Source organism: Pistacia vera, unplaced genomic scaffold (assembly GCF_008641045.1).
Source record: "Pistacia vera cultivar Batoury unplaced genomic scaffold, PisVer_v2 Contig78, whole genome shotgun sequence".
Lineage (NCBI taxonomy): Eukaryota > Viridiplantae > Streptophyta > Magnoliopsida > Sapindales > Anacardiaceae > Pistacia > Pistacia vera.
In genome coordinates, this window is record NW_022196645.1 from 125,490 (window position 1) to 150,024 (window position 24,535).

At 31.9% G+C, this 24,535-nt stretch overlaps 3 protein-coding genes across 6 annotated transcripts; 2 read left to right on the forward strand and 1 right to left on the reverse strand.

Moving 5' to 3' along the window:
* Window positions 1-26: 26 nt before the first annotated feature.
* Window positions 27-4,981, forward strand: LOC116116581 (cystathionine beta-lyase, chloroplastic-like). The gene is made up of 13 exons (XM_031402643.1): window positions 27-224; window positions 418-586; window positions 681-793; window positions 1,062-1,132; window positions 1,217-1,308; window positions 1,462-1,549; window positions 1,621-1,732; window positions 2,189-2,285; window positions 2,382-2,463; window positions 3,465-3,582; window positions 3,804-3,911; window positions 4,001-4,103; window positions 4,552-4,981. Exons 1-13 carry the CDS (start codon window positions 159-161, stop codon window positions 4,725-4,727), a joined length of 1,395 nt encoding a protein of 464 aa, XP_031258503.1. The 5' UTR covers window positions 27-158; the 3' UTR covers window positions 4,728-4,981.
* Window positions 4,982-6,592: 1,611 nt separating this feature from the next.
* LOC116116681 lies at window positions 6,593-13,014 on the forward strand. 4 transcript variants are annotated; one of them, XM_031402725.1, is made up of 8 exons: window positions 6,593-6,711; window positions 6,852-6,941; window positions 8,380-8,485; window positions 10,281-10,463; window positions 11,286-11,771; window positions 11,902-11,988; window positions 12,113-12,195; window positions 12,799-13,014. In XM_031402725.1, exons 2-7 carry the CDS (start codon window positions 6,894-6,896, stop codon window positions 12,175-12,177), a joined length of 975 nt encoding a protein of 324 aa, XP_031258585.1. In that variant the 5' UTR covers window positions 6,593-6,711; window positions 6,852-6,893; the 3' UTR covers window positions 12,178-12,195; window positions 12,799-13,014. The 4 variants fall into 4 exon arrangements, with proteins under 4 accessions (XP_031258585.1, XP_031258587.1, XP_031258588.1 ...); XM_031402727.1 differs by having other exon boundaries at window positions 12,113-12,190; XM_031402728.1 differs by having other exon boundaries at window positions 11,286-11,711.
* A 6,283-nt stretch (window positions 13,015-19,297) lies between these two features.
* On the reverse strand, window positions 19,298-22,823 carry LOC116116692 (binding partner of ACD11 1). Its single transcript, XM_031402740.1, has 7 exons — window positions 22,699-22,823; window positions 22,490-22,593; window positions 21,989-22,064; window positions 21,206-21,277; window positions 21,072-21,125; window positions 20,193-20,533; window positions 19,298-19,951 (listed from the first exon to the last, which is right to left on the reverse strand). Exons 1-7 carry the CDS (start codon window positions 22,702-22,704, stop codon window positions 19,807-19,809), a joined length of 798 nt encoding a protein of 265 aa, XP_031258600.1. The 5' UTR covers window positions 22,705-22,823; the 3' UTR covers window positions 19,298-19,806.
* Window positions 22,824-24,535: the final 1,712 nt, after the last annotated feature.

Genomic DNA, 24,535 nt, shown 5'->3' on the forward strand with positions numbered 1-24,535 from the left:
TCAAATTGTTAAAAGTTGTAGGTTTTAACAAAAACAGACACAGTAAAAGGGGTTTACTTAAGCAGAACAAAACAACACACCCGGCGAGAAAGTGGCCTTCTGCGTAGACGCAAGGCCAAGGAGCTGGGAGTGGGAATGCTAGTGCTTGGCTTCTGTTAATGATGGCCTCTTCTCTATGTCTCAAATCCTTCTTCACCTCTCTCTTCACTGATCACAATCACCAGGTGCGTGTGTTTCTTCTTTTCACTTATCTTTTGTTTAATTTCAATTCAATTTCGCATGTTTTAGCAAGCTTTTATGGACAAGAATGATTGGCCGTATGTCAATACGTTGCTTTTTATGTTGTCTTGTTGAATTGGGTTATTTCATTGAGGGAAGAGTACTTGCAAAATGATTATGTTTTGGTGTTTCTTATAGGGTTCCGCTCTTGGGAATTTCCCTACAAGTTTGGGGATCAAGAAAGAATTTAACTTTAGGGAAAACCAGTTGTTGTTTGTGAAGAAATTCAGTTTGAATTGTTCAATGGACAGAGACATGGATGTGAGCACTTCAGCTGTTGTTGATGATCTGGCAGAGTGTTGCAATGGTTTGTGTTTTGTTTTTTTCCTTTTGTTTTGTTCATGTTTGTTTTAATATGTGGTTTTATTGGCACTATTGTAATTTTGTTTAACATGACGCAGAAATGAGTGTTAAGGAGCCTAGTGTTTCGACGTTATTGATGAATTTCGAGAGTAAGTTTGATCCTTATGATGCAATGAGTATACCACTTTACCAGACAGCTACTTTTAAGCAGGTAAGCTCGATGGAATACTTTCAGTTCACATTTTGTCAATAGAGGTTTGTGTTTACCATAATTATGAAAGACAGAAGAATATTCTTGATTTTAGAATACAAATTATGTGCAATGTATGAAGTTATTTATTGAGGTGTAGAGAGAGAAGGGAGGTGGGAATGTAGGATAGAACTTATTTTGTAATTGTTCTTTTGGGAAGCTTGGCCATTTTCAACATATCGATTTTGGGATCCTTATAGTATTAATTTGTGTAGACTTTTTATTGTAGCCTTCAGCCACGGAAAATGGTCCCTACGACTATACCAGAAGTGGAAATCCTACACGAGATGCATTGGAAAGGTTAGGCTTTTGTCAATCTTTAGATTCTTTGATGCGTCTTTTTTCTTGTTAGTTTTCTTTTAATTTCTTTTCCTGATTTCTTAGCCTCTTAGCAAAGCTTGATAAGGCAGATCGAGCATTTTGCTTCACCAGTGGAATGGCTGCTTTGGCTGCTGTCTCTCATCTCGTTGAAAATGGTGCTTCTCTCTTTTTTTACTTTCCTTTTATAAAATTAAGTGTGCTTATAGTGTCTCTTTCTTTGTGCTATACTTTCTATGAATGTATTTTTCTTCCTTCTTCAGCTGATGGTGAATATTGAAATCTTCTTGTATGTTTTATGTTATTTTCAGGTGAAGAAATTGTTGCTGGAGATGATCTGTATGGTGGTTCTGATAGATTGTTATCGCGAGTAACTCCAAAAGCTGGGATTGTGGTGAAGTTAGTATATTTCTTGTTTTGAATGTAAAGTATTTTCCCTGATTGAGATAATTATGCTGGAAAATGTGCAGACGTGTGAATACAACTGATCTAGCTGAGGTTGCCTCTGCTATTGGTCCCAAGACAAAGCTTGTGTGGCTTGAGAGTCCGACCAACCCTCGGCTACAAATATCTGATATTCGTGTAAAATATTTTACTTTTCTATAATTATAATTCTTTTTTTTTTTTATGTGTTCGCAACTTAGGTTAGTTAACTGCTGGAATAATTAGTTGTTGAAATGTGCCAAATCTTACTATCAGCAGATGTGGCATGCTCAATTATTTATATATAATTTGTTTTAGAAAATGTTATCATGATATTCTGTTAAAATAAATATATCTTGTGTTGGATTTTTAATATAATATTTTGGAACAATGCAGTGGCCATGCATCTACCCTTCTTTCCTTGAATATGAGCATAGATTTTTAAACAGTTTCTTTATGATATATTATAATTTTGGTAGTGGCTTTTAAATATTTGTACTAGGTACTTTAATCTATCTCTCTTTGCTACGGTTATGGAAATACAGTAATTGGTTGTGGTTTTTAAATATTTCTGATGCTTTCTCTTTACTTTTCCAATTGTTGTCTTACTTGTAGAAAATTGCTGAAATGGCACATGAACATGGTGCTCTTGTGTTGGTCGATAACAGCATTATGTCTCCTGTGTTGTCACGACCACTGGAACTTGGTGCAGGTATCACAACATGTGGAGATATGTCTTCAGTTTAATGAACTGCTATTTTTTTTCTTTAAATTATTCTTAATTGTGATTGGTGCAACTCCTTTTCAGACATTGTGATGCACTCAGCTACTAAATTTATTGCTGGACATAGTGATGTCATGGCTGGCGTGCTTGCAGTAAAAGGGGAAAGGTTGTAGCCCTTCTCTCTGTACTTGTGCTCTCCTAGAATACTTACGTGAAGCATTTTGTTTTTCTATACTTTGGTTTCATTGAAAAAAGTGAGTCATGTAATAATTGTCATGAATATAGCATGTAGATTTGTTTAAAAGGATCGGTCAACATGTCACTTGTAGATCTAGAAGAACTGTGCTCCATCAGAACCCACACAAAAAACAAAAATAATATATATAGATAAAGAAAGAAGTGAATAACATTAATATGTTAATGACGACACATTGTATGTGTATTTTGAATATCAAGCATGCCTTGCTGCAGCAATTTTGGTCGAAAGTCTGCCAATAATTTGCTAATGCATTCTAAATCTGTGAGGTTCTTTTCTCTTTCTGAAATGAGTTTTTTTTTGGTCTAGGGTTTCTCCCCACTAAATTCTTTCTCTTAAATGTGTTTCCATTACAATTGATTGAAAATGTTTTCATTAACTTTTTTGACAAGAAGTAGAAAATTTTCAATTAGTTTCTTATGTTTGGTAAAATATCTATATACTGTGGAATAGTTTTCTAATCCCCAGAGTGGTACTTTTACTTATTTTAAAGTATTAATCTTTTGTAAACAGCATGCCAAGTGAAAGTCATTCTAATTCAGCTAGAATATTCTTTGTGGATTTTAGATTTGACATGATTTTTGAAATTTCCAATATTATTTCTTTTTTGGAGAGAACTTTTTGAATTGGATCCTGACTGTGGTTCCATATATAGTTGAGCTTAATGATCTTATAATATCATAAAATTGATGTTTTATTATCACATCCAAAACCACACTACAGAACTAAATAATAATACTATAAGTTTAAACAAGGAAATCAATGTGATTATCACTTCATTTTTTTTATTGGTGTTCAATAATAGTCTTCTTTTTCCGATTTAATTGCTTTCTACAACTTGCTATTGACATCTTGTCAATTATTTATATTCATTTTCCTTTCTAACTTTTTCCCACCATCTTTACATTCAGCTTGGCAAAAGACTTGTATTTCCTACAAAATGCAGAAGGATCTGGATTAGCTCCATTTGATTGTTGGATCTGTTTGCGAGGTATCAAGACGATGGCCTTACGTGTAGAGAAGCAACAGGTTCTGCTTTAGTCAACTCTGAGTACATTAGTCTCCTTGCATCAAATTATGTTTGAATAATGCTGCTTCCTCCCTTCCTTTAATCTTCTTTATTGTCCTCTAAATTCCAATATATGTGCAAGTTGAGTGTGGAATTTAATAAGTTTCATTTGTTTATGTGATGCATCTCAGTTGATTAACCATCAAATATGTTTGAATAATGCCATTTCCGACTTTTTCAGGAGAATGCACAGAAGATTGCTGAGTTCCTTGCTTCCCATCCTCGAGTGAAGAAAGTTAACTATGCTGGTCTCCCTGGTCACCCTGGACGTGATTTACACTATTCTCAGGTTATAGTCAAATAGGTGGATCTTAAATTCAAGTTTACTATTCCCAAAAAAATATCGTTACCATTAATACCTCATGCTTGTTCTTGCAGGCAAAGGGCCCAGGCTCTGTACTTAGCTTTCTGACAGGATCACTGGCACTCTCAAAACATATTGTTGAGATGACAAAGTATTTCAGTATTACTGTCAGTTTTGGTAATCACGCTTCCCAATCAAAGTATAAAAATGATTACATATCTTTTAATATGAATTAGTTTAAAGTTATGAATTAATACAAGAATCCTCATGAGCAAGTCAGTGATGATGAACGGCTTATTTTACCTATATGGTTGTATCAAGTGAGGGCTTGTTTTGATCTTCCTCAATTTCAAAAACAGTTGTTTGGCCTTTTTGGAAATCCCCTAAATTTTCTACAGATATTGCCAGACTTCTTTAGAATTTTTAGTGCCTCCTCAAAACACACCTTTCTGTCTCTCTCTGTTAATGAAGATGTCTTTTGTGTGAATACTATTTAAACAAACCCAACTGATATTTTGTCGTAAATTACAGTCTGGTGAACTTGTTTTTTACCTGAAGCTAAGATGCAAGTTTGTTACATTGTACTTGTTTCAACTCTCACTGTCTGGTTATCTTCTACATTTAGGAAGCGTGAAGTCTCTCATCAGCATGCCCTGCTTTATGTCCCATGCAAGCATACCGGCAGCAGTGCGCGAGGCAAGAGGTCTAACTGAAGATCTTATTCGTATCTCTGTGGGAATTGAAGATGTCGATGACTTGATTGCTGATTTAGACAATGCTCTTGCGACTGGACCTCTGTAGCTGCTTGTATACTCGCAATTTTTTGGCCTTCATGGACCTTAATTGAACAACACCCTTCAGACATGCAGAAGGTAGTTTACGTTTCTCTCTGGAAATGAGGCGCCAGAGCCAAGGCTGAGCGCCTCAGGAGGTGAGTTGATGCATAATATTGTAAACTCTTGGGAATATTGCATGACTTCTGTTCATATTCTTTCCTGAATCATCTAACTTATTATTAATTAATAAAACATTAAGTTTAATTTATAGATGATTTACTACTTGAATTCAACTTGAGAAGCTTTTAGATTGATTTTGTAGTTATGGTTTTGCTATACAGAGAAATTACTGAATTCCGTTTAGTTTAAAGCTTGAACGAAAAAATTTGTTGGTGGTTTGGTTAGAAAACGTACAAGAGTTTTTTTTATTTTTTTATTATTAAAGTCAAATTTATAAAACAGTGATTCGAAAACGTAAAATAACTTATTTTAAATTTTATATATATATACACTTTTAAACTACGACCAAAATATATAAATCCAACAGAAGATGCTCTCAAAATAGTCAATAATATGAAATTAATTTAAAGATCTTTTAATAGTTAATTTATAATAATGTTCTTGTTATAGAATTCATCGGTTTTACAAGATTTTTAAATTTCATCGATCCAATAATTTTGTACTTTATAAAAAAAATAGTTTTAAAGTGTGGAGATGTTGAATAAAGATGGTCGGAAGGGGGACATATTTTTTTTTTTTTTTTTAAATATAAAGTTTTGTGAATATCCACAGCAGTAGTCACATAATATAAAGTGGGTGGACATTTTTTTAAAACAAAAGCATATTATAAGATTCTTTAATTTTACATGTAAAAAGATAAGGTTCCCTTTCACATTATTAATATTATCACATATAATAGAATAAAACTTGAAGGAGCAGAGTATATTATTATCAAAAAAATTTATAAGGAGTTATATATATATATATATATATATTTTTTCCCCACATATTTCACACACTCAAACCTCTGCTGGAAGTTGTTGGACTGTGGTCTAAAATTTTCAACCCTTTTCAAACCCATTATCCACTTACCCATTGCACCCTCATTCGTTGGCCCATGGCCATCACTTTTTCGCCGATCTCACTAATTTACGGTTAGAATTACCCATTTTTGACATTAGAAATCATTATTGTCACTTTTCATTTGAAACCTCATCCGGCCTCATATATTTTAAAGAGATTTTAAACCATTTTACATTTTAGGATATAGATATTTTTTTAAAATTATTATAGCACTTTATTTAACCCATAAATTTTCAATTTGTTTCAAGTTATGGATAAGACTAACCGTTTTAGGACAAATAATTACCAGAAATTACGGTTAAACAATTATACTCTGTATCATCTAATAATAAAAAACAATTATATATCCACATCAGATGGTTAAGAAAATCCCCATCAATGATCTGATCCTCTTAGTGGGACCCCTCTTTAGCTAATTCCACGTGTCATCTCTCCATTTTCTACTCCCCACATTTATACTACTGTTCATTACCTCAAGGTTTGAGAAAAATCAAACACACCCAATGATTTCGGATAATAACAAATGCACCCACATACAGATTATTTTACGATAATACCCTTTGTCTAAATTTAACTAAAGTACAAACTAAAAAACTGAATTAAATAAAATAGAAGAGTGAAGTATAATAAGATAAAGAATAATTTTGAAATAAATTCCTTTTGGGAGTTTTATACAGTCTCCACACGGTAAAGTAATCAATTTTATAAGTGTATTTGTTAATTTTGGAAACCCTTGGGTGTGTTTTGAAATTATTACAAATCCTTTTTTATATTTCCAAAAAAATAAAAAAATAAGAGCACCTTGATCTGAAAAGAGGAAAACAAATTCAATTTGATCAAAAGCGTCTCTCCACTATCAAAAGCTAACCACGAAGCTTCCTTTCCTTCGTTATCCTTCTCTCAGATATCGTTGCTGTCGAATTTAGGTAAAGATCGAATACGCTATCTAACTTCTTCGCGTTTTCATTTCTAGCTAATCGTTGTGAATTTATTTTCAGTTTTTGTTTTTTTTTTCTGTTGAGCTGATTTGTGGTGATCGTGGCTTGTGATGTTGTGTTTGGTTTAGAAGTTGTATGAGCTGTTCGTGTTTTCGCATTGGAACTTGAAGATGTCGAGTGGACCGTCGAGAAGAGTCTCACGTCAAGATATACAGTTGGTAAGATGTTCAGCTGTTTGACTCTGTTTGTTAATCTTCTATTTTATAGAACTATGTGAAAGCAACTAGAACGGAGAATCATGTAATTTGACTGAATTGTTTTATTGTGATAGGATGATTTTAGCTGCTGGTAATTACGAATATTGAATTTGATTGGTTAAAAGAAGTTAACTTATAGTTTTGTGAAGATTCGAGCTCTAATTTCTTACTTTCATTCCAAAAGCTGCACTTAGTTTGGTTCTTTTCTGCGAGAGAACTTGAGCTGCTTACTTTCATGGCAATAGGTGGAGGAGGAGGATATAGGGGGCTAGCTTTCTGAAGAAATTATAAATTATTAAAAAAATGAATTTCTAGGTTTAGTTAAAAAATAAATTTAATCTTAAAATCTAAAAAATGCAATTAATTATTCTAATTGTGTTATACATTCTATCATTTATGTCATATGTTTTTCTTAATTGTTAGACAGAAGTTAGTTTTTAATTGATAATTTAAATATTTATATGTAATTTAAATCGGTTTACTACGTTTTAAATTTAATATGTGTTTGTATACTTTATACTTAAAGAGTATTATCTGATTCAACTTAAACTTTATATACTTCAAAGAATGTATTTATAATTTATCATATTTATTTTTCGAATTATATCGTTATAAGTAATATATGATAAAACGTAAGTATTGAATCATAAAATTTTAGTATTATTTTCCTTTTTTATTTTTATTTAACGTTTTTTTTTTTCTTTATTTAGTATCATCTTATAGGTTTTATTTTTGTTTATAATATAAAATTAAAGACATTAGGTTTATTATTTCTACTTTATTTTAGTTGTACATTTTTTTTTATTATTACTGAAAACTATTATGTAATTTAGCTGTACTTTAAAGAAAAAAAAAATTATAATTCAATGGATATTATATTAAGAAAAAACGAATAAGTTTATACACAAATAAAGGCGAAAGTGATCCCTTGTTTGTTAACCTTTTAAGATATTTTTTTCTTGGGCCTTATGACTCAAGACTGAGTATAGTTTTATTTTCATACGCTATTGGCAATATGACTAGTCTACGGCAAGCTCTTTAGGGTTAGGGTTTAAATGGAGATTTTGTCATAGAATAATCATATTGCCAATAGTGTATGAAAGTATAAATGGAGAGCAGCTGATCAGATAAGAGAGTACATCCCAAAACCTTGAGCAAAATAATTGTTGTTAACACTGGTGAAATAAATCTCGTGGTTGAGTTGTCATGCAATCAGTTAATCAACTCAGAATGGTTAATCAACTCAGAATAGTTAATCAACTCTAAACTTTCTTCTCTTACCTTTTCTTATTGATTTTGCGTTTTAAGTTTTCTTGTCAAATATGCATTACAAATCTTTATCTATCATAATTTTTGTGTAATGTGATTATTTTTTTGGTTTATTGATGTCTGATTTCAGGTTCAAAATCTTATAGAACGATGTCTTCAATTATATATGAACCAGAAGGAAGTCGTGGAAACTCTACTAGCTCAGGCAAAGATAGAGCCTGGGTTTACTGAACTCGGTAATTACTAAATATCAGTTTTAATGCTTTGCAGACCTAACCTCAATGCCCAGTGATAACTTGTCTAAATGACTTTATTTATAATTTTTGGCCCCCAAATTATTCTGGTTCAATTTTTTTTTTTCAGTGGTTGCTAATTTCCATGTATGTGTATGGTGACATTAATAATCTGTAATCAAATTAGACAACTTCTGAACTTTTTTCACTTTTTATGTCCTGTTTGATCAATATTTTTCTAGAACCATTGCTCTTTGCACCACAACGTCTTAAGCATTGCATGTTCGGTTGGATATTCTGGGAACTTAGTTTTTCTTTGACTTAATTATCGCATTTGTTAAAGAGTCAATATGTAACTTTTGTCTTAGCTTTATTCTACGAATAGATCAAATCTGTTAAGATTATTGTGAGCTGTTTATAGGCTGTATATTCTTTGGTTTTTAATATCTGTTTTCCATTCATTCTCTATCTTTCCAAATAGAGGGTTGATTAATTGAATGATAAACTGCAAAATTTATAGCTCAAGAATATTCAAGTTATGTAAAAGGGGAATCCAGGGATTGAAAGCAATGTACTTTCACATCTGGATTACAGTTTGAATAGTTTTGCATAGTTGTCTTGATCATTTTTGTGTTACAGAACCAAATTCAAAGTAGTGCATGCTTACTTTGCTTTAGAACCTTCCACTGTTATGAAGGGGGTCTTTTACTTGCACAAACTCAGAGGAGGTTGTTTAGAAGTTTTTAGGGATAAAAGTTCAGTGGTTGCGTAGAAGACATGATGAACTATCCTTTTTTTTTTTTCCTGGTTGTTAAAATGAGGCTTCTGGACAATTATGATTATGCAAGCTTCTTTCATTTGTTGTTGGACATTCATTTAAGTGGCTTTTGGTTCTCTCTTAAAGAAATTTTGTGTTGTATATTTGTCTCAAACAGCTAATGTTATTCCTATCCCTGTATGCTGCAAAGATTTTTCCCTACTCTAAGTTGGGTTTTTAATATTGAAGAATCCAAAGAAAGTACAGTGTGCAGTTTCTGGAAGGGTAGTGAAAAAAGTCCCGCAGCATGATGAGTTATGTTAATTTATAAACAGAGGATTTTTTTTTAATTTTCTTATTTGAGGCTTCTAATTTGGTTAACCATTTTCGTAGCTAGAAGTCTGAAAATGGTAATAGTTAATGCCAAGCATTCATTTGGTAGAAACAAAAGGCTTCTTATGAAGTTATTTAATCACCTAGCCTTATGAGTCTTGAGCGGAGCAGTATTATACATTGGATATCGGATGTGTTAATGTAGTGCTCAAGTGAATACAGATGGCTTTGGCAAAATAGTTTCAAGCTGCTAGACCCATGGCAGAATTAGTAATATAGTTGGAGTTTTATTTGCTGATTGCTTAAATTACTATTGTTGGATTGATTTTAACATCTAATGTTATTATTGTTATGATAGACAGTGGTCCTATATTATGTATATAGTAAATATTCGGAATAACTCTTTTACTGACTTTCAGCTACTGCTTGAAATTGGTAACCTTATTGCATGATTTTTTGTAACTCCCTTCTGAGTCTACAGAGATGGACATAAATATTACTTGTTCCTTATTAATGATTTCATTGATCAAACCAGTAGATTTTTAGGGTTTAACACTTTTTTTTTCTGCTGACTGGATGGACTAGATAAATTGTAATCTGGAGCTATATATTTCTGCCACTATCAGAAAGTTAGTGTTAACTTTGTTTCTCTCCTGTATTTTATTCTTTAATTCTCCTCGTCAGTTTGAAATTTTTCTTGCCTTGCAGTTTGGCAAAAGCTTGAAGAAGAGAATCGAGAATTCTTCAAGGCTTATTATTTGAGGTTGATGGTTAAGCACCAAATTGATGAATTTAATAGGCTGCTTGAGCAACAGGTGCAGTTAATGAGTCAAATTCGTCCAGCTGGAGTTTCTCCAATACCTAATTCCAATGGCTCTCATGTACCAACTTGTAAGATTGCTTTTAGCCATATTTAACATGCTTACTCTGCCTAATTGATCAAGGGCATGCTTTGCATTAGTGAAAATTCTATCCTTTTATATGTGTGCTTCTCGTAAGTCATAGGTAAAGCCAATGGTTCCCTTGGCATTCTGATTCATTTCTTATGGACATGTTTGGTTCATGATCCAATAACAGTTGTTAAGAACTTGCACATGATGTGGATGAATCTTTGAAAAAAAAAAAAAAAAAAAGAGTAAAAGTAATATTTGATGACTTAGTATAGTAGACTACATTTCACAATTTTATTTGGAATCGGAAACGTATTTTTAATATCATTATGGTTAAAAACATTGACTTGTATCCTTTGTTTTCAAAATAAAGAATTTCATTTGGATTGTAAAATAATCATACCCTAAGCTTCTATGTTTCTTATCCAAAACCTAAAAAGTAAAAGATCCAATCTTCTCAATATGATTTGAATAGAAAAATACCAAGTTTCTTCGAGCTACAATATTTAATTAATGATCACTGATTACTGAAATAGTTACAAAGGTAAAAAGAATAGAAAAGCATTCCCATAAATTTTATGATCTACCTTCATGGATTTGTTATCTGAATTTGCTCAGCTAAATCAACCTTGTCGAGTTTCTATGACTGAGTAATGCAACTTCATGCAATTTTTCCTTAGGAAAACTTGTGAAAATACTTCTTTGAAAGAAAATCTCGGATATACTATGCTGTAGTTTGCCAGATAACATGATACAATTCAGAAACTTTTATGGCTCCTTTGTTTCTTTTCAAAATCACAACTGATGTTACTGTCTTTGACAGTGCACCAGAATTCAGCATGCTATCCTGCAGAGCATTGTGGACCCAGTATAAAGCCAGAAAACATGCACCATCAAATTGGTTCTGGTTTACCTACTTCATTTAATAATGGAGGATTGTCATTGCGTTCAAATTTGCACTCTTCTGTTGACATGTCTGCCCAAGTGAACAGGATTGATGCCCAACCTAATATGGTTTCAACTCAGAGCATAGATCTGATACAAGGGATGAATGGGGGAATGATCAAATCAGAAGTGGGATATTCAGGAAGCTCTGCTTCCCCTTATATGTTTGGTGATGGCAATGTCCTGGAACCACGCCCATCTATTGCAGATGCATCTGTTACATCTTTTAGCAGTGTGGAGTCCACCTCTCAACCACTGAATGAATCACTTCTAGATGCAGACTCATCTTCATTTGGATTTTTAGGTCAGATTCCTCGAAATTTCAGTCTCTCAGATTTAGCCGCTGATTTTTCTCAGAGTTCAGGTTTGTTCTGTTAATGTATCTGGGATTCAATTTAAATTGCTTTGGAGTCCACTCAATACTAGGTCCAGTGCTCAAAAAGACATATTTTTTAAGCATTAATAGGATTAAATTCCACTTCTAATATTTCCAGATATACTGGAGAGCTATCCTCGGTCACCATTCCTAGCTACGGATAGTGATAATTTCCTGGATTCTCGTGAAAGAGGAGAACATCAAGGTGAGTTCTACCCTCTCCTCTTCTCTCCTCTCATCCTCTCCAAGTGCCTTCCCCTCAATTTTCGTATCATATTAATTTTTTTCTCAAACAAAGAAGGGGCATGATTTGGGGTCTTTGTCTACAGGAGATAACAAAAGGTTGGACACTATATCAGAAGGCCTAAGTTATGAAGATTTTGGAAGTGAATAGCCTCCAGAAACTGGTAAGGTTCCTCTATTTCCTTATATACAACTAATTATCTTTCTCTTTTAGTAGCTCTTGGGTTATTGATTGAGGCATCGCAATCTGTTAACTACCAAGCACACAGGCAATGATTTGCTTAGCAACTTCAGAGTTAATCTGTACCCGGGTGCTGTATTTTACTTACCAGTTTAGCTTTTTTTATTTTTTTTTATTTTATTAATCTTGAGCAAGCCTTGTGATTTGTGAGTAGGATGAAGTACAGTTTTCCTTGTTTATTTTATTGAACACAGTTTCAGATACTGAAATTCATGAGATAGTTTTGCATTGAGGTAGCCATGACAGACTCACATGCATGCTTTTGAGTGTTGAAGTTAGTGTCGGCCCAATGCACTAGCATCTAGTATCATAGACACTCATCGGTCAACAATTGAGTGTTCGTATAGCACATCTGCATGCAAAAGTTGATTCTATGTCTAAAAGAAAATAAAATTAACGTTGGTACCTGCTTTTTCAAAGGAATATGTCGATTATGATCTTTATGCAAATTGAAAAATCTTCTTTAAGAAACAACCAAGTAATAATCCATTTGCATATTATTGCACTTACTCTTGTGATCTATTGCTGCAGGTCCGAGTTGCACATATAGAAACAAGGGGGGTTGTATATAACATCTTATAACCGGAGGTGCTTCGCAGTTTGGAGCTGAATTCTTGAAGATGTCTTTGGGTTTGTATAAGTTAACTGACTGAATTATGTAGTGTCAAGAATTTTTGCGGATTGTTAAGAAAATAATTAAACTTGCTGGTAATTGCTAATGTTTGAAATTTATTTGTTTGTTCGCCTTTTTTCTCTGTTTTTCGGGTACTGTGGGTAATCTGTATTTGAAACATTGATCAAATGGGAGACTCTAATGGTAAGGAAACATATTGAGCCCAAAAAATGAGACGAAATAGATTATGTTAGTAAACCTTAGGTAGTTATATTAGAAGTTGATGACACAAATCTTGTTTATTTTATCAGCATTTTGTGTATTTCCAATGGTTGGTGGTAACAATGGTGTACATAGAAAATATTTTGTCATGACGTTATTATTTTTGTATTGTGAGATATCAATGAGATTTCTAATATTTCGTCTGTTTTGAGATGCAACTTGAAAACAAATGGGTTTCCGATTCTTTTTGTCCGATTATGTTGATATTAAATAATTAAATGAACGTTATAACTTTGGATAATGATTTTACTTAACCATTGGAATTTTGAATTTTGAAATCCAAGCCTGAAAAATTATAGCTTAATGCATTTTTACAGCTTTGATATTGTAGTTTTTAAGGGCAATGAAATGAAATTATGAAAGGGCTTTTCTTTAATAATGTAACATGATAGTGGTAAATCGTAAAAGTAACGTTTATGTAAGAGACATAAGATTTTTATCTCCTCTAAACTTGTTAAGCATCATAGTAATCTAATTATTTGAATTTGAAGTTATTTGGTTCTGACTAGGTCTTTTTTTAAATGGTAGATAATGGATTAGGTCTTTTAAACTTAAAATCTACCCCCACCAAATGAGGTAAATTAGCCTATCCTTTAGTGAAATTTTAAAAAATAGCTCTTCTTAGTTTTATCAATAACCCATCTGAAGAGGGAAATTTGTAATCTTATATTTTACATTAAATTAAAAAGTAATTTTATTTTCTAAAAACCTTTTTTTTTAATCAATTGAAAGATTCTATCAATTCATTAATTAATCGAAGATACATAATATTAATTAAATATGATACATGGAAGAATTCTATTTAAACTTCATTATCTTATTTCAAATAAACTGTAGATTGTAACAATTTTAATGAGACTAATATTATATTTACAATTCAATCTTATAAACTTTCTCTCACAACTCTAATGTGACAACTTACAATTGGTTAGCTCGCAAATAAATCTCACCTACTCGCTATGGGTCTCGTCTACCTATTTGCAAATTGACCAATTGCGAGCTATTACACCACGAGAGAGTTTTTAAAATGGAGTTGTGAACTAATCTTTATCCTTTTAATAACCACAGCTCTTTATTATTTTTTTACAAATTCATCCTTGGAAGGAGAGCTGCAAATAAAATTGGTGGGTTCATTAACATGAACTTTAAAGAATTTCCGACCCTAAAAGAGGAAAATGAAAATAGAACTTAGGATTTAGTTTATTTTTCCAGTAAAAGGAATAGTATGACAAGTCCAACTGCAGTATTTTATAATTCACTCCATCTTTGCAATTACACAGGTGAAAGAAACAGAACAAGAAAAGTTGGAAGAAACATGAAGTCCTGAACTGGAAGAGATGATTTCATTTTGCCACAAAATTTAATTTATTTACCACTTAAAACCAATGTGACAAGCTGCAAAGTTACAAGGAATTACCAAACAGAGCACCCTACAAATCAAAGAATAAGAAGTATAGAAAAATATTGAATGCCAAAACTTATCGCGCACACGTCAAACGGTCAAACCAAAGACAAATAGGTATAAAAGGGAACATTACACGAATTCGTCCCGTCCCGTCCTGTACCAACCCTACAAATTCTGAACTCTGCATCCATTTTCCATTAAACTTTTCTCTAGTTTTTGTACCCGCTGCCTGCCCGGCCCTTGCGACCTTACTCAATGCACCATTCAACCAGGCTGTTCCAGCAGTCACATATCTATCCACAACCCCCAAAAGAAAAATATTAACAATCTGGATTTATCTCATTCACAACGGCCACGAACACTTCAACAAACATTAGAAAGTTGAACAGCCAGCTCAAAATTAATTATAGAAACATTGTATAAAGATAAGATATTCATATTATCTCATAATTTTCTGATTTGAAAACTACATTTTGTGTTTGCGTGAATCTATGTCACAAAGCCTGTAATCAAGTTCAGCTATGCATCAGAGGGGTGTGTTAGAGTTTAGAGACTATTCTTGGACCCTTCCCAAGGTCTTTGGGTTTGTTAGTTTTATTCTCTCCAACGACTCTTTCTCTCCAAGACCTAGACATTTCAGTTTTGTTTTCAAGGGTTTTTTAGTTTTATTTTGGAAGGTTTAGTTTCGTATTTAGGGTTTTGGCTTTGTTATATAATTTTTTATAGTGAATTATAATTATGCTATTAATGAGATGATAAATTAAGGAGGCAATACTCAAATCGTGGCTTCACTTGCCCTAATTTGGTTGAGGTAATTATTTTTCTTTTTATATTTATTTCATGGTTTTAATTTGGATGGATGAATTGTGTTGTACAAACATGGTTTTAAGTTGTTCTATTTATTCTATTACAAGTGTGTACATATATAAGTTAACTGACTGAATTATGTAGTGTTAAGAATTTTTACGGATTGTTAAGAAAATAGGAGTGCTAATAATTAAACTCGCTGAATTATGTAGTGTTAAGAATTTTTCTCCGTTTTTCTGGTATTGCGGGTAATCTGTATTTGTAACAATGAAACATATCGAGCCCAAAAAATGAGACGAAGTAGAATATGTTATTAAAGCTTAGGTAGTTATATTAGAAGTTGATGACACAAATCCAGTTTATTTTATCAGCATTTTTTGTATTTCCAATAGTTTGGAGGTAGCAACAGTGTACATAGAAAATATATTGTCATGACATTGTTATTTTTGTCTTGAGACATATCAATCAGACGTCTAATATTCCTTCTTTTTCGAGATGCAACTTGAAAATAAATGGGGTGTCCGATTCTATTTTGGGATTATGTTGATAGTAAATAATTAAATGAATGTTATAACTTTGGATAATGACTTTACTTAACCATTAGAATCTAGAACATTACGTAGCACACTTGAATTGAAATCCAAGCCTGAAAAATTATAACTTAATGCATTTTTATAGCTTTGATATTGTAGTTTTTAAGGGCAATAAAATGAAATTACAAAAGGGCTTTTCTTTAATAATGTAACATGATAGTGGTAAATTGTAAAAGTTAACTTTTATTTATATAAGAGACATGTTAAGCATCATAGTTATTATTTGAATTTGAATTTAAACTTAAAATCTAACCCCACCAAATGAGGTAAATTAGCCTATCCTTTACTGAAATTTTAAAAACAATGGTGATAAATTGCTCTCCCATCTAAAGAGGAAAATTTGTAATCTTTTCTTATTATTATTATTATTTTTTATCACCTAGGCAAGTCAGTTTGCACGTATCTCCATTAATCTCTTAAGATTTTAGTACTGTTGGTCGGATAAGAGTCTCAATGACTACCCCTATTAGTGTTTGGAAGACTCAAACTCGAAGAACTTATAAAATCTCTTTTTGTTTTTTTTCCCTTCATATCACCCCGTTAAATTTGTAATCTTATATTTTACATTTAATTTAAAAAGAGTAATTTTATTTTCTAAAACTATTTTTTTAATACATTGAAAGAACGCCAATAAATTTATGACTCTATCAATTCATTATTTAATATTAATCAAATATAATATAGGGAAGAATTCTATTTAGAATTCATTATCTTATTTCGGATAAACTGTAGGTTGTAACAATATCACTAACCACCACCCTTTCTTATTTTTTACAAATTCACCCTTGGAATGGAAGGAGAGCTGCAAATAAAATTGGTGGGTTCATTAACATGAACTTTAAAGAATTTCCGACCCTAAAAGAGGAAAATGAAAATAGAACTTAGGATTTAGTTTATTTTTCAAGTAAAAGGAATGGTATGACAAGTCCAACTGCAGTATTTTATAACTCACTCCATCTTCGCAATTACACAGGTGAAAGAAACAGAACAAGAAAAGTTGGAAGAAACATGAAGTCCTGAACTGGAAGAGATGATTTCATTTTGCCACAAAATTTAATTTCTTTACCACTTAAAACCAATGTGACAAGCTGCAAAGTTACAAGGAATTAACAAACAGAGCACCCTACAAATCAAAGAAAAATATTGAATGCCAAAACTTATCGCGCACACGTCAAGCCAAAGACAAATAGTTATAAAAGGGAACATTACACGAATTCGTCCCGTCCTGTACCAACCCTACAAATTCTGAGCTCTGCAACCATTTTCCATTAAACTTTTCTCTAGTTTTTGTACCCGCTGCCTGCCCGGCCCTTGCCACCTTACTAAATGCACCATTCAACCAGACTGTTCCAGCAGTCACATATCTATCCACAACCCCCAAAAGAAAAATATTAACAATCTGGATTTATCTCATTCACAACTGCCACGAACACTTCAACAAACATTAGAAAGTTGAACAGCCAGCTCAAAATTAATGATAGAAACACTGTGTAAAGATAAGATATTCATATTATCTCATAATTTTCTGATTAGAAAACTATTGGTCATTGACTGGAAACAGAGAATCAGATGTTTATGTTTTCGTTTAGGAAGGAATCTTCAAACCTGCTTGTTTTGACAGCTGATCCAGTATCATTTATTTTTCTCTCCACTGCAAATATAGCTGCCATTTTTTTATCTGACACGTGAAGTCTTTCATCAACAGACTTCACTTTCTCATTAACTATTGGTCATTGACTGGAAACAGAGAATCAGATGTTAATGGTTTTAATTTGAATGGATGAATTGTGTTGTATAAACAGGGTTTTAAGTTGTTCTATTTATTCTATTACAGGTGTGTACATATGTATAAGTTAGCTGACTGAATTATATAGTGTTAAGAATTTTTACAGATTATTAAGAAAATAGGTTTGCTAATAATCAAACTTGCTGGTAATTTCTAATGTTTGAATTTTATTAGCTTGTTTCCCTTTTTCTCTGTTTTTCTGGCATTGCGGGTAATCTGTATTTGCAATAATGAAACATATCGAGCCCAAAAAATGAGACGAAATAGAATATGTTATTAAAGCTTAGGTAGTTATATTAGAAGTTGATGACACAAATCTTATTTATTTTATCAGCATTTTTTGTATTTCCAATAGTTTGGAGGTAGCAATAGTGTATATAGAAAATATACTGTCATGACATTGTTATTTTTGTATTGTGACATATCAATAAGAGGTCTAATATTCCTTCTGTTTTGAGATGCAACTTGAAAACAAATGGGGTGTCCGATTCTTTTTTGGGATTATGTTGATAGTAAATAATTAAATGAATGTTATAACTTTGGATAATGACTTTACTTAACCATTAGAATCTAGAACATTACGTAGCACAGTTGAATTGAAATCCAAGCCTGAAAAATTATAACTTAATGCATTTTTATAGCTTTGATATTTTAGTTTTTAAGGGCAATGAAATGAAATTACAAAAGGGCTTTTCTTTAATAATGCAACATGATAGTGGTAACTTGTAAAAGTTATAAATTGTAAAAGTTGACTTTTATTTATATAAGAGACATGTTAAGCATCATAGTTATTATTTGAATTTGAATTTAAACTTAAACTTAAAATCTAACCCCACCAAATGAGGTAAACTAGCCTATCCTTTAGTGAAATTTTAAAAACAATGGTGATAAATTGCTCTCCTTAGTTTTATCAATAACCCATCTAAAGAGGAAAATTTGTAATCTTTTTTTTTTTTTATTATTATTTTTTTTTATCACCTTAGTGTTCAAACCAGTTTGCACACATCTCAAATAGTCTTCTAGAGCTCTAGAATTGTTGATCAGATAAGAGTCCCGACGACTATCTCTATTAGTGTCTAAAAGACTCAAACTCAAAAAAACTTATAAAACCATCATATCATCCGGTTAAATTTGTAATCTTATATTTTACGTTAAATCTAAAAAGAGTAATTTTATTTTCTAAAACTATTTTTTTAATACATTGAAAGAATGCCAATAAATTTATGACTCTATCAATTCATTAATAAATATTAATCAAATATAATATAGGGAAGAATTCTATTTAGAATTCTGAATTCATTATCTTATTTCGGATAAACTGTAGGTTGTAACAATTTTTCTAACCACCACTCTTTCTTATTTTTTACAAATTCACCCTTGGAATGGAAGGAGAGCTGCAAATAAAATTGGTGGGTTCATTAACATGAACTTTTAAGAATAAATGAAAATAGCACTTTGGATTTAGTTTATTTTTTAAGTAAAAGGTATGGTATGACGAGTCCAACTGCAGTATTTTACAAGTCACTCCCATCTTCATTTTCCTATGAATGCAGAAATAATAATGCTTTCATTTGCTTCGCAATTACACAGATGAAAGAAACATTAAGTCCTGAACTGGAAGAAATGATTTCATCTTGCCACAAAATTTAATTTCTTTACCACTTAAAACCAATGTGACAAGCTGCAAAATTACAAGGAATTAACAAACAGAGCACCCTACAAATCAAAGAATAACAAGTATAGAAAAATATTGAATGCCAAAACTTATCGTGCACACGTCAAACCAAAGACAAATAGGTATAAAGGGAACATTACGCGAATTCGTCCCGTCCTGTACCAACCCTAAAAATTCTGAACTCTGCATCCATTTTCCATTTGATAATTTGAGCAACATGGTTGTTGAATGCATCAATGTAGAAAGACTTAACAAACCGACTTTTTGGTGAACAAAATATCCGATTTACACAGCAATTGGTGGATCCTGCGTATAACAAAATGTTATGCTCCTCTAGCAATGAATCAAACTACAAAAATATTGAAAAAAATGAAAACGTTAACAGAGGGAGAAACCCACCTTGGCGGTTAAGTTTGACACAGCCACATTAAACTTTTCTCTAGTTTTTGTCCCTGCTGTCTGCCCGGCCCTTGCGACCTTGCTAAATGCACCATTCAACCAGGCTGTTCCAGCAGTCACATATCTATCCGCAACCCCCAAAAGAAAAATATTAACAATCTGGATTTATCTCATTCACAACTGCCGTTAACACTTCAACAAACATTAGAAAGTTGAACAGCCAGCTCAAAATTTATGATAGAAACATTGTATAAAGATAAGATATTCATATTATCTCATAATTTTCTGATTTGAAAACTATTGGTCATTAACTGGAAACAGAGAATCAGATGTTAATGTTTTAGTTTAGGAAGGAATCTTCAAACCTGCTTGTTTTGACAGCTGATCCAGTATCATTTATTTTTCTCTCTGCTGCAAATATAGCTGCCATTGTTTTGTCTGACACATGAAGCCTTTGATCAACAGACTTCACTTTCTCATTAACTACTGAAATTCCAACTGTCAGCTTCTCTGTAAGTCCAACCCTTCGGTCAAAGGAAATAACCTTTGCTGATGCACTGGCTGTCAACTGATGTTTCTCGTCAAATGCTTTAGCCTTGTTCACTGCATCTTGCCTTATTGCTGAGCCTTTTGCCAGCATATTCGTAACAACTTCTTGTGCTTTGCTAGCATAAATTCTTCCACTATTAGATGGGCTTGTTCTAGCCTGATAACAGAGACAAATTAGACTAAGATCACAAAACTCAAAGATAACTTTTACGGTGCAAATGATTGACAATGAGTCAGAGGACTCTAACGAAAGCCAAGTTGATTTGAGCACTATAAATCTATAGATAGCTGGCATCCTATAACATAGACGGAATAATTCAAGCACAAAAAGTCAAATGTATTCATAAAAAAATACAACCATCATTCGCTTTAAAGATGGCATGACATATATGAGAACTTTTTTATTTTTATTGTTGATAGGTGTTTTTTTATAGTGGATCAGATTATGCAGATTTGAAGACTAAAAAGTTATTTGCTCAATGACTTAATCTTTAAATTGCCATCACAAGGCAGCCCAATATTAAAATAAACAAACTCCACATTCTAGAAATCAAGCTTATGAACAAAATAGTCCTGCAGCATTCCAACATCCAGTATCTGTTTAGTACCGAATAATACTTTAAGTTTATGACACAAACTTATTTTAATTGACATTCTTAACAGCAAGTAAGCTCCAAACTGGTGATTTGTGGTACCTCATTATATTCAGCAGGATTTACAGATACATCACTGTCCACCACTGTTATTACCTGCATGAATAACACTCCTGAACAAAAGAAGTTTGGCTTCTAAACCAGAGACGGAATATGAAAACTTGTAATCAACTTACATGAGTTTCAAGGATGGGCACGTAGTTTTCAACTGGAGTTATGCTTACAATCTGGTCTACAATTGTTGCTCCCTGAAGAAGATATACACAAGTTTTTCACTTTCCATATTCATGCTATGCAGAATAACTTTATATGCACAATAGCAAAGATTCCGAATCACAAGTGAAAGTCTGCCCAAGTTAAAATGAATTTCTTAAAACTTCTCAATTTGTGACCTAGTAAATGAGAACGAACATGGATAAAATGTTCCACGGCCAAAGAAGTCCTGAGTTTTATTTGGTAACTCTAAAATAGCAGCATACTCCTATACTAGTTATACAAACTTGCACTACAATTAAAAGACTAAATATGTCACAGTTAAACATACAAAAGAAACTTCCTACTGTTACATATAAATGAGAAAACTGAAGCATCACATACCACACAAACAGTTTCCTATTGTTTTCACAGATTATAGGCAATCAGATAAAACCACCCACCGGCTCCTACCCCCAATATAAGAAGCAAGTTGAAGTCAATTCTAATTGCATAATTATCTTGCAATTTACTTATTTTAATTTGATTAATCTTAATGATTATGATTGATTTGATATTAATGAAGCAGGTACAGCTACAGCCTGTACTGGAATTAAATAAAGAGGTTCACTTTAAAGGGTGAAGTTAAAGTTAAGTATTCAAGTCATTCTTTCACTAAATTGCTTCAAGCTCACTTGAAAACAAAAAATAAAACTGAATAAAACCCACAAATTTAGCTATATAAAAACCATATTGGGGATACACACCGATAATAACAAGGCAATTTCAAGCGCTTTAGGGTCCTTGAATGTAACAAAAGCTGTCTTTGGCTGTCCAGATTCTCTACACACAAAAAGCAACAAAACAATCTTTATTAGACTTTACTTTCCACTTCATTTCTCCCGCAATGCAATTAAAAATTAGCTTAATAACATAAAATTTCCCCTTCAAGTTTCCATAAACAAACCCACCAAAAAAAAAAAAAAAAAAAAAAATAATCACAATTTCTAACTTTTCTTTGCTATACAAAAATCCGAAAATTAGTATCAATAATACCCATAAAGTGTACTTATTTTTTTTCCTTTTGAGAAGTAAAAAAAAAAAAACCCAGATCCAAAACTTCGTTTTCTTACTAATTTAACTTTTTCTTGGCAACCAAACACATAATTAAAGAAAAAAGAAAAGAAAAAGAAAAAAGAGTTAAAACGGTGTGAAACACGCAAGTAAATATAAAATACTAAATTAAATAAGCACGTAAAGTAGCGTACCGTTGGATCTGAATGAGTTCAATATCACCAGAGAAAGAGAAGAACTCGTGAATCTCTCTTTCAGTAGCTAGATCTGAAACATTCTTTACTTGAACCGTTCTCGTCTGTCAACAAACAAAGCAAAAGAAAGAAAAAAAAGACAGTGGTGAAACAAATTGGTTATGAAATCTTTCTAAGATGATTAAGAAGAAACCAACAAAAAAACTAACCTGCATTGTTAATGTGTAGAAGCAGCAGTTGAAAAATAGAGTGGCGCAGGATTGAGTTGTTTGGTAGAATGGAAAAATAGAGAGAGAAATTAAAACTAACAGACAGGTTGGAGCTTAGAGGAAAGAGAAGGAATGTGAGCAGGAGAATTGAAATGTATGTACTTTCATAAATGCCCTCAGCCATTTTGTTTTCCCATTTTACCCTTTCAGGCAGCTCATTAATTTTTTTTTTAATGCTTATTTTTCATAAATATTCCTAGAGTATGAATTTATTTAGAGGCTCAATTCTTTTAAGGTTTATTACAGCCCCTTGTAGATTTTTTTGTTTTTTTTTTTTTGTTTTTAGTAACCAAGGTGTCCGGACCAACTTACCACACCTTAATTAATCCTTAAGGGAGACTAGTACAGCACCCAACCGTTATGATCTTCCACTTAAATTACAGATGCACGATCCTCCACTTAAATCGTAGATGCACGGCCTCATTTAAATTGCAAATAGATAGGGAATATAATCTAAGATCGTGTGTCTATCCATACTATTTATAATTTGTCCAAGTCATCTTAGCTTGCAAGATCATTTAATCTTATGGACACTTAAGGGTTTCGGAAACTATGAAAAACCTAAATATAATTATTGAAAATGCTTTGAAAAAGAGGATTTTTAATAATTTAAAAACGGGTATGAAAAAAATTGGGTATTGTTCATATTACACAATCTTAAAGGTATATGAAAAAAAAAAAAAAAACCTTTTTTGTTTATATAAATTCTTTCTAATTTATAAAAATAAATATTGAAATTTGAAGGTAGATATTACACATGACATGTATAAATAATAAATATAATTATTGACTAAATGATTTCAAAATTTAATATCATTAATTGTACCAAGCTAAAGTCAATACTCTCATTTAATAATGATGGATGAATAAATAATTAAGTGAATAAATTATGAGAACTTGCTTAATTAAAAATTTTGATAAGTCAATGTATTATCAAAATAAATAAAAATATTTTTCACAATCAAAATATAATAATTTGATTAATTAAATAGTTAGCATAAATGTGAAAGGGTAAAAGAGTAAAAACAAAAGCCTCCAGTGAAATGATACTTTTCTTGGTCAATATGTGGGAGATATCTTGAACTTTGAGCGCCGACCATGACCTTTGGTGGACTTGTATACGCATGCAGGGCTAATTCCTATACTCTCCCATAGTTTTATAAAATAACATATAAACCCCTTTAGTGCTGGAAAATAACGACAATACCCCCAAAACTCTTGGTTGGTTTCTAGGACTAAAGAGGAAGACTGTCGTTTGAGAAAACCTCGGGGGTGCTTATGTTCTTAACCCAAGCATGCATGAGTCTTGCTTTTGTTTTGTGTTTTCATTTCAAGAAATTATTTTACTTTCACTTTTTGGCTTTATTTTTTATTGCTTTGTATTGTCTCTATGTAGGTTTCATCTCATGCGTGAACCTTATTTTATTATTTGCACAACATCATGACATATTCTTAAAATATTTCCAATTTGAATAAGGTTGGTAAGTTACTTTTAGGAAAAAAAAGATGTTAATCCACTAAGTGTTCTTATAAATACTTTGAAAAAAAAAAAAAAAAAATTTTAAGAAACTTTGATTGGTTTATAATCGAATGTCATGATACAAACGACAACTATGTAACACATGTAACATCCATTTGATCAATATAAATGTATTACGTTACGACAAAAGACATGTAAATATCTCTTAATTGGTTGAATGCCGATGCATATATTGTACAAAATATTTTTTCTTTGTCAACACTCAACAAGGATATGAATGAGAGTATATTATGTTAA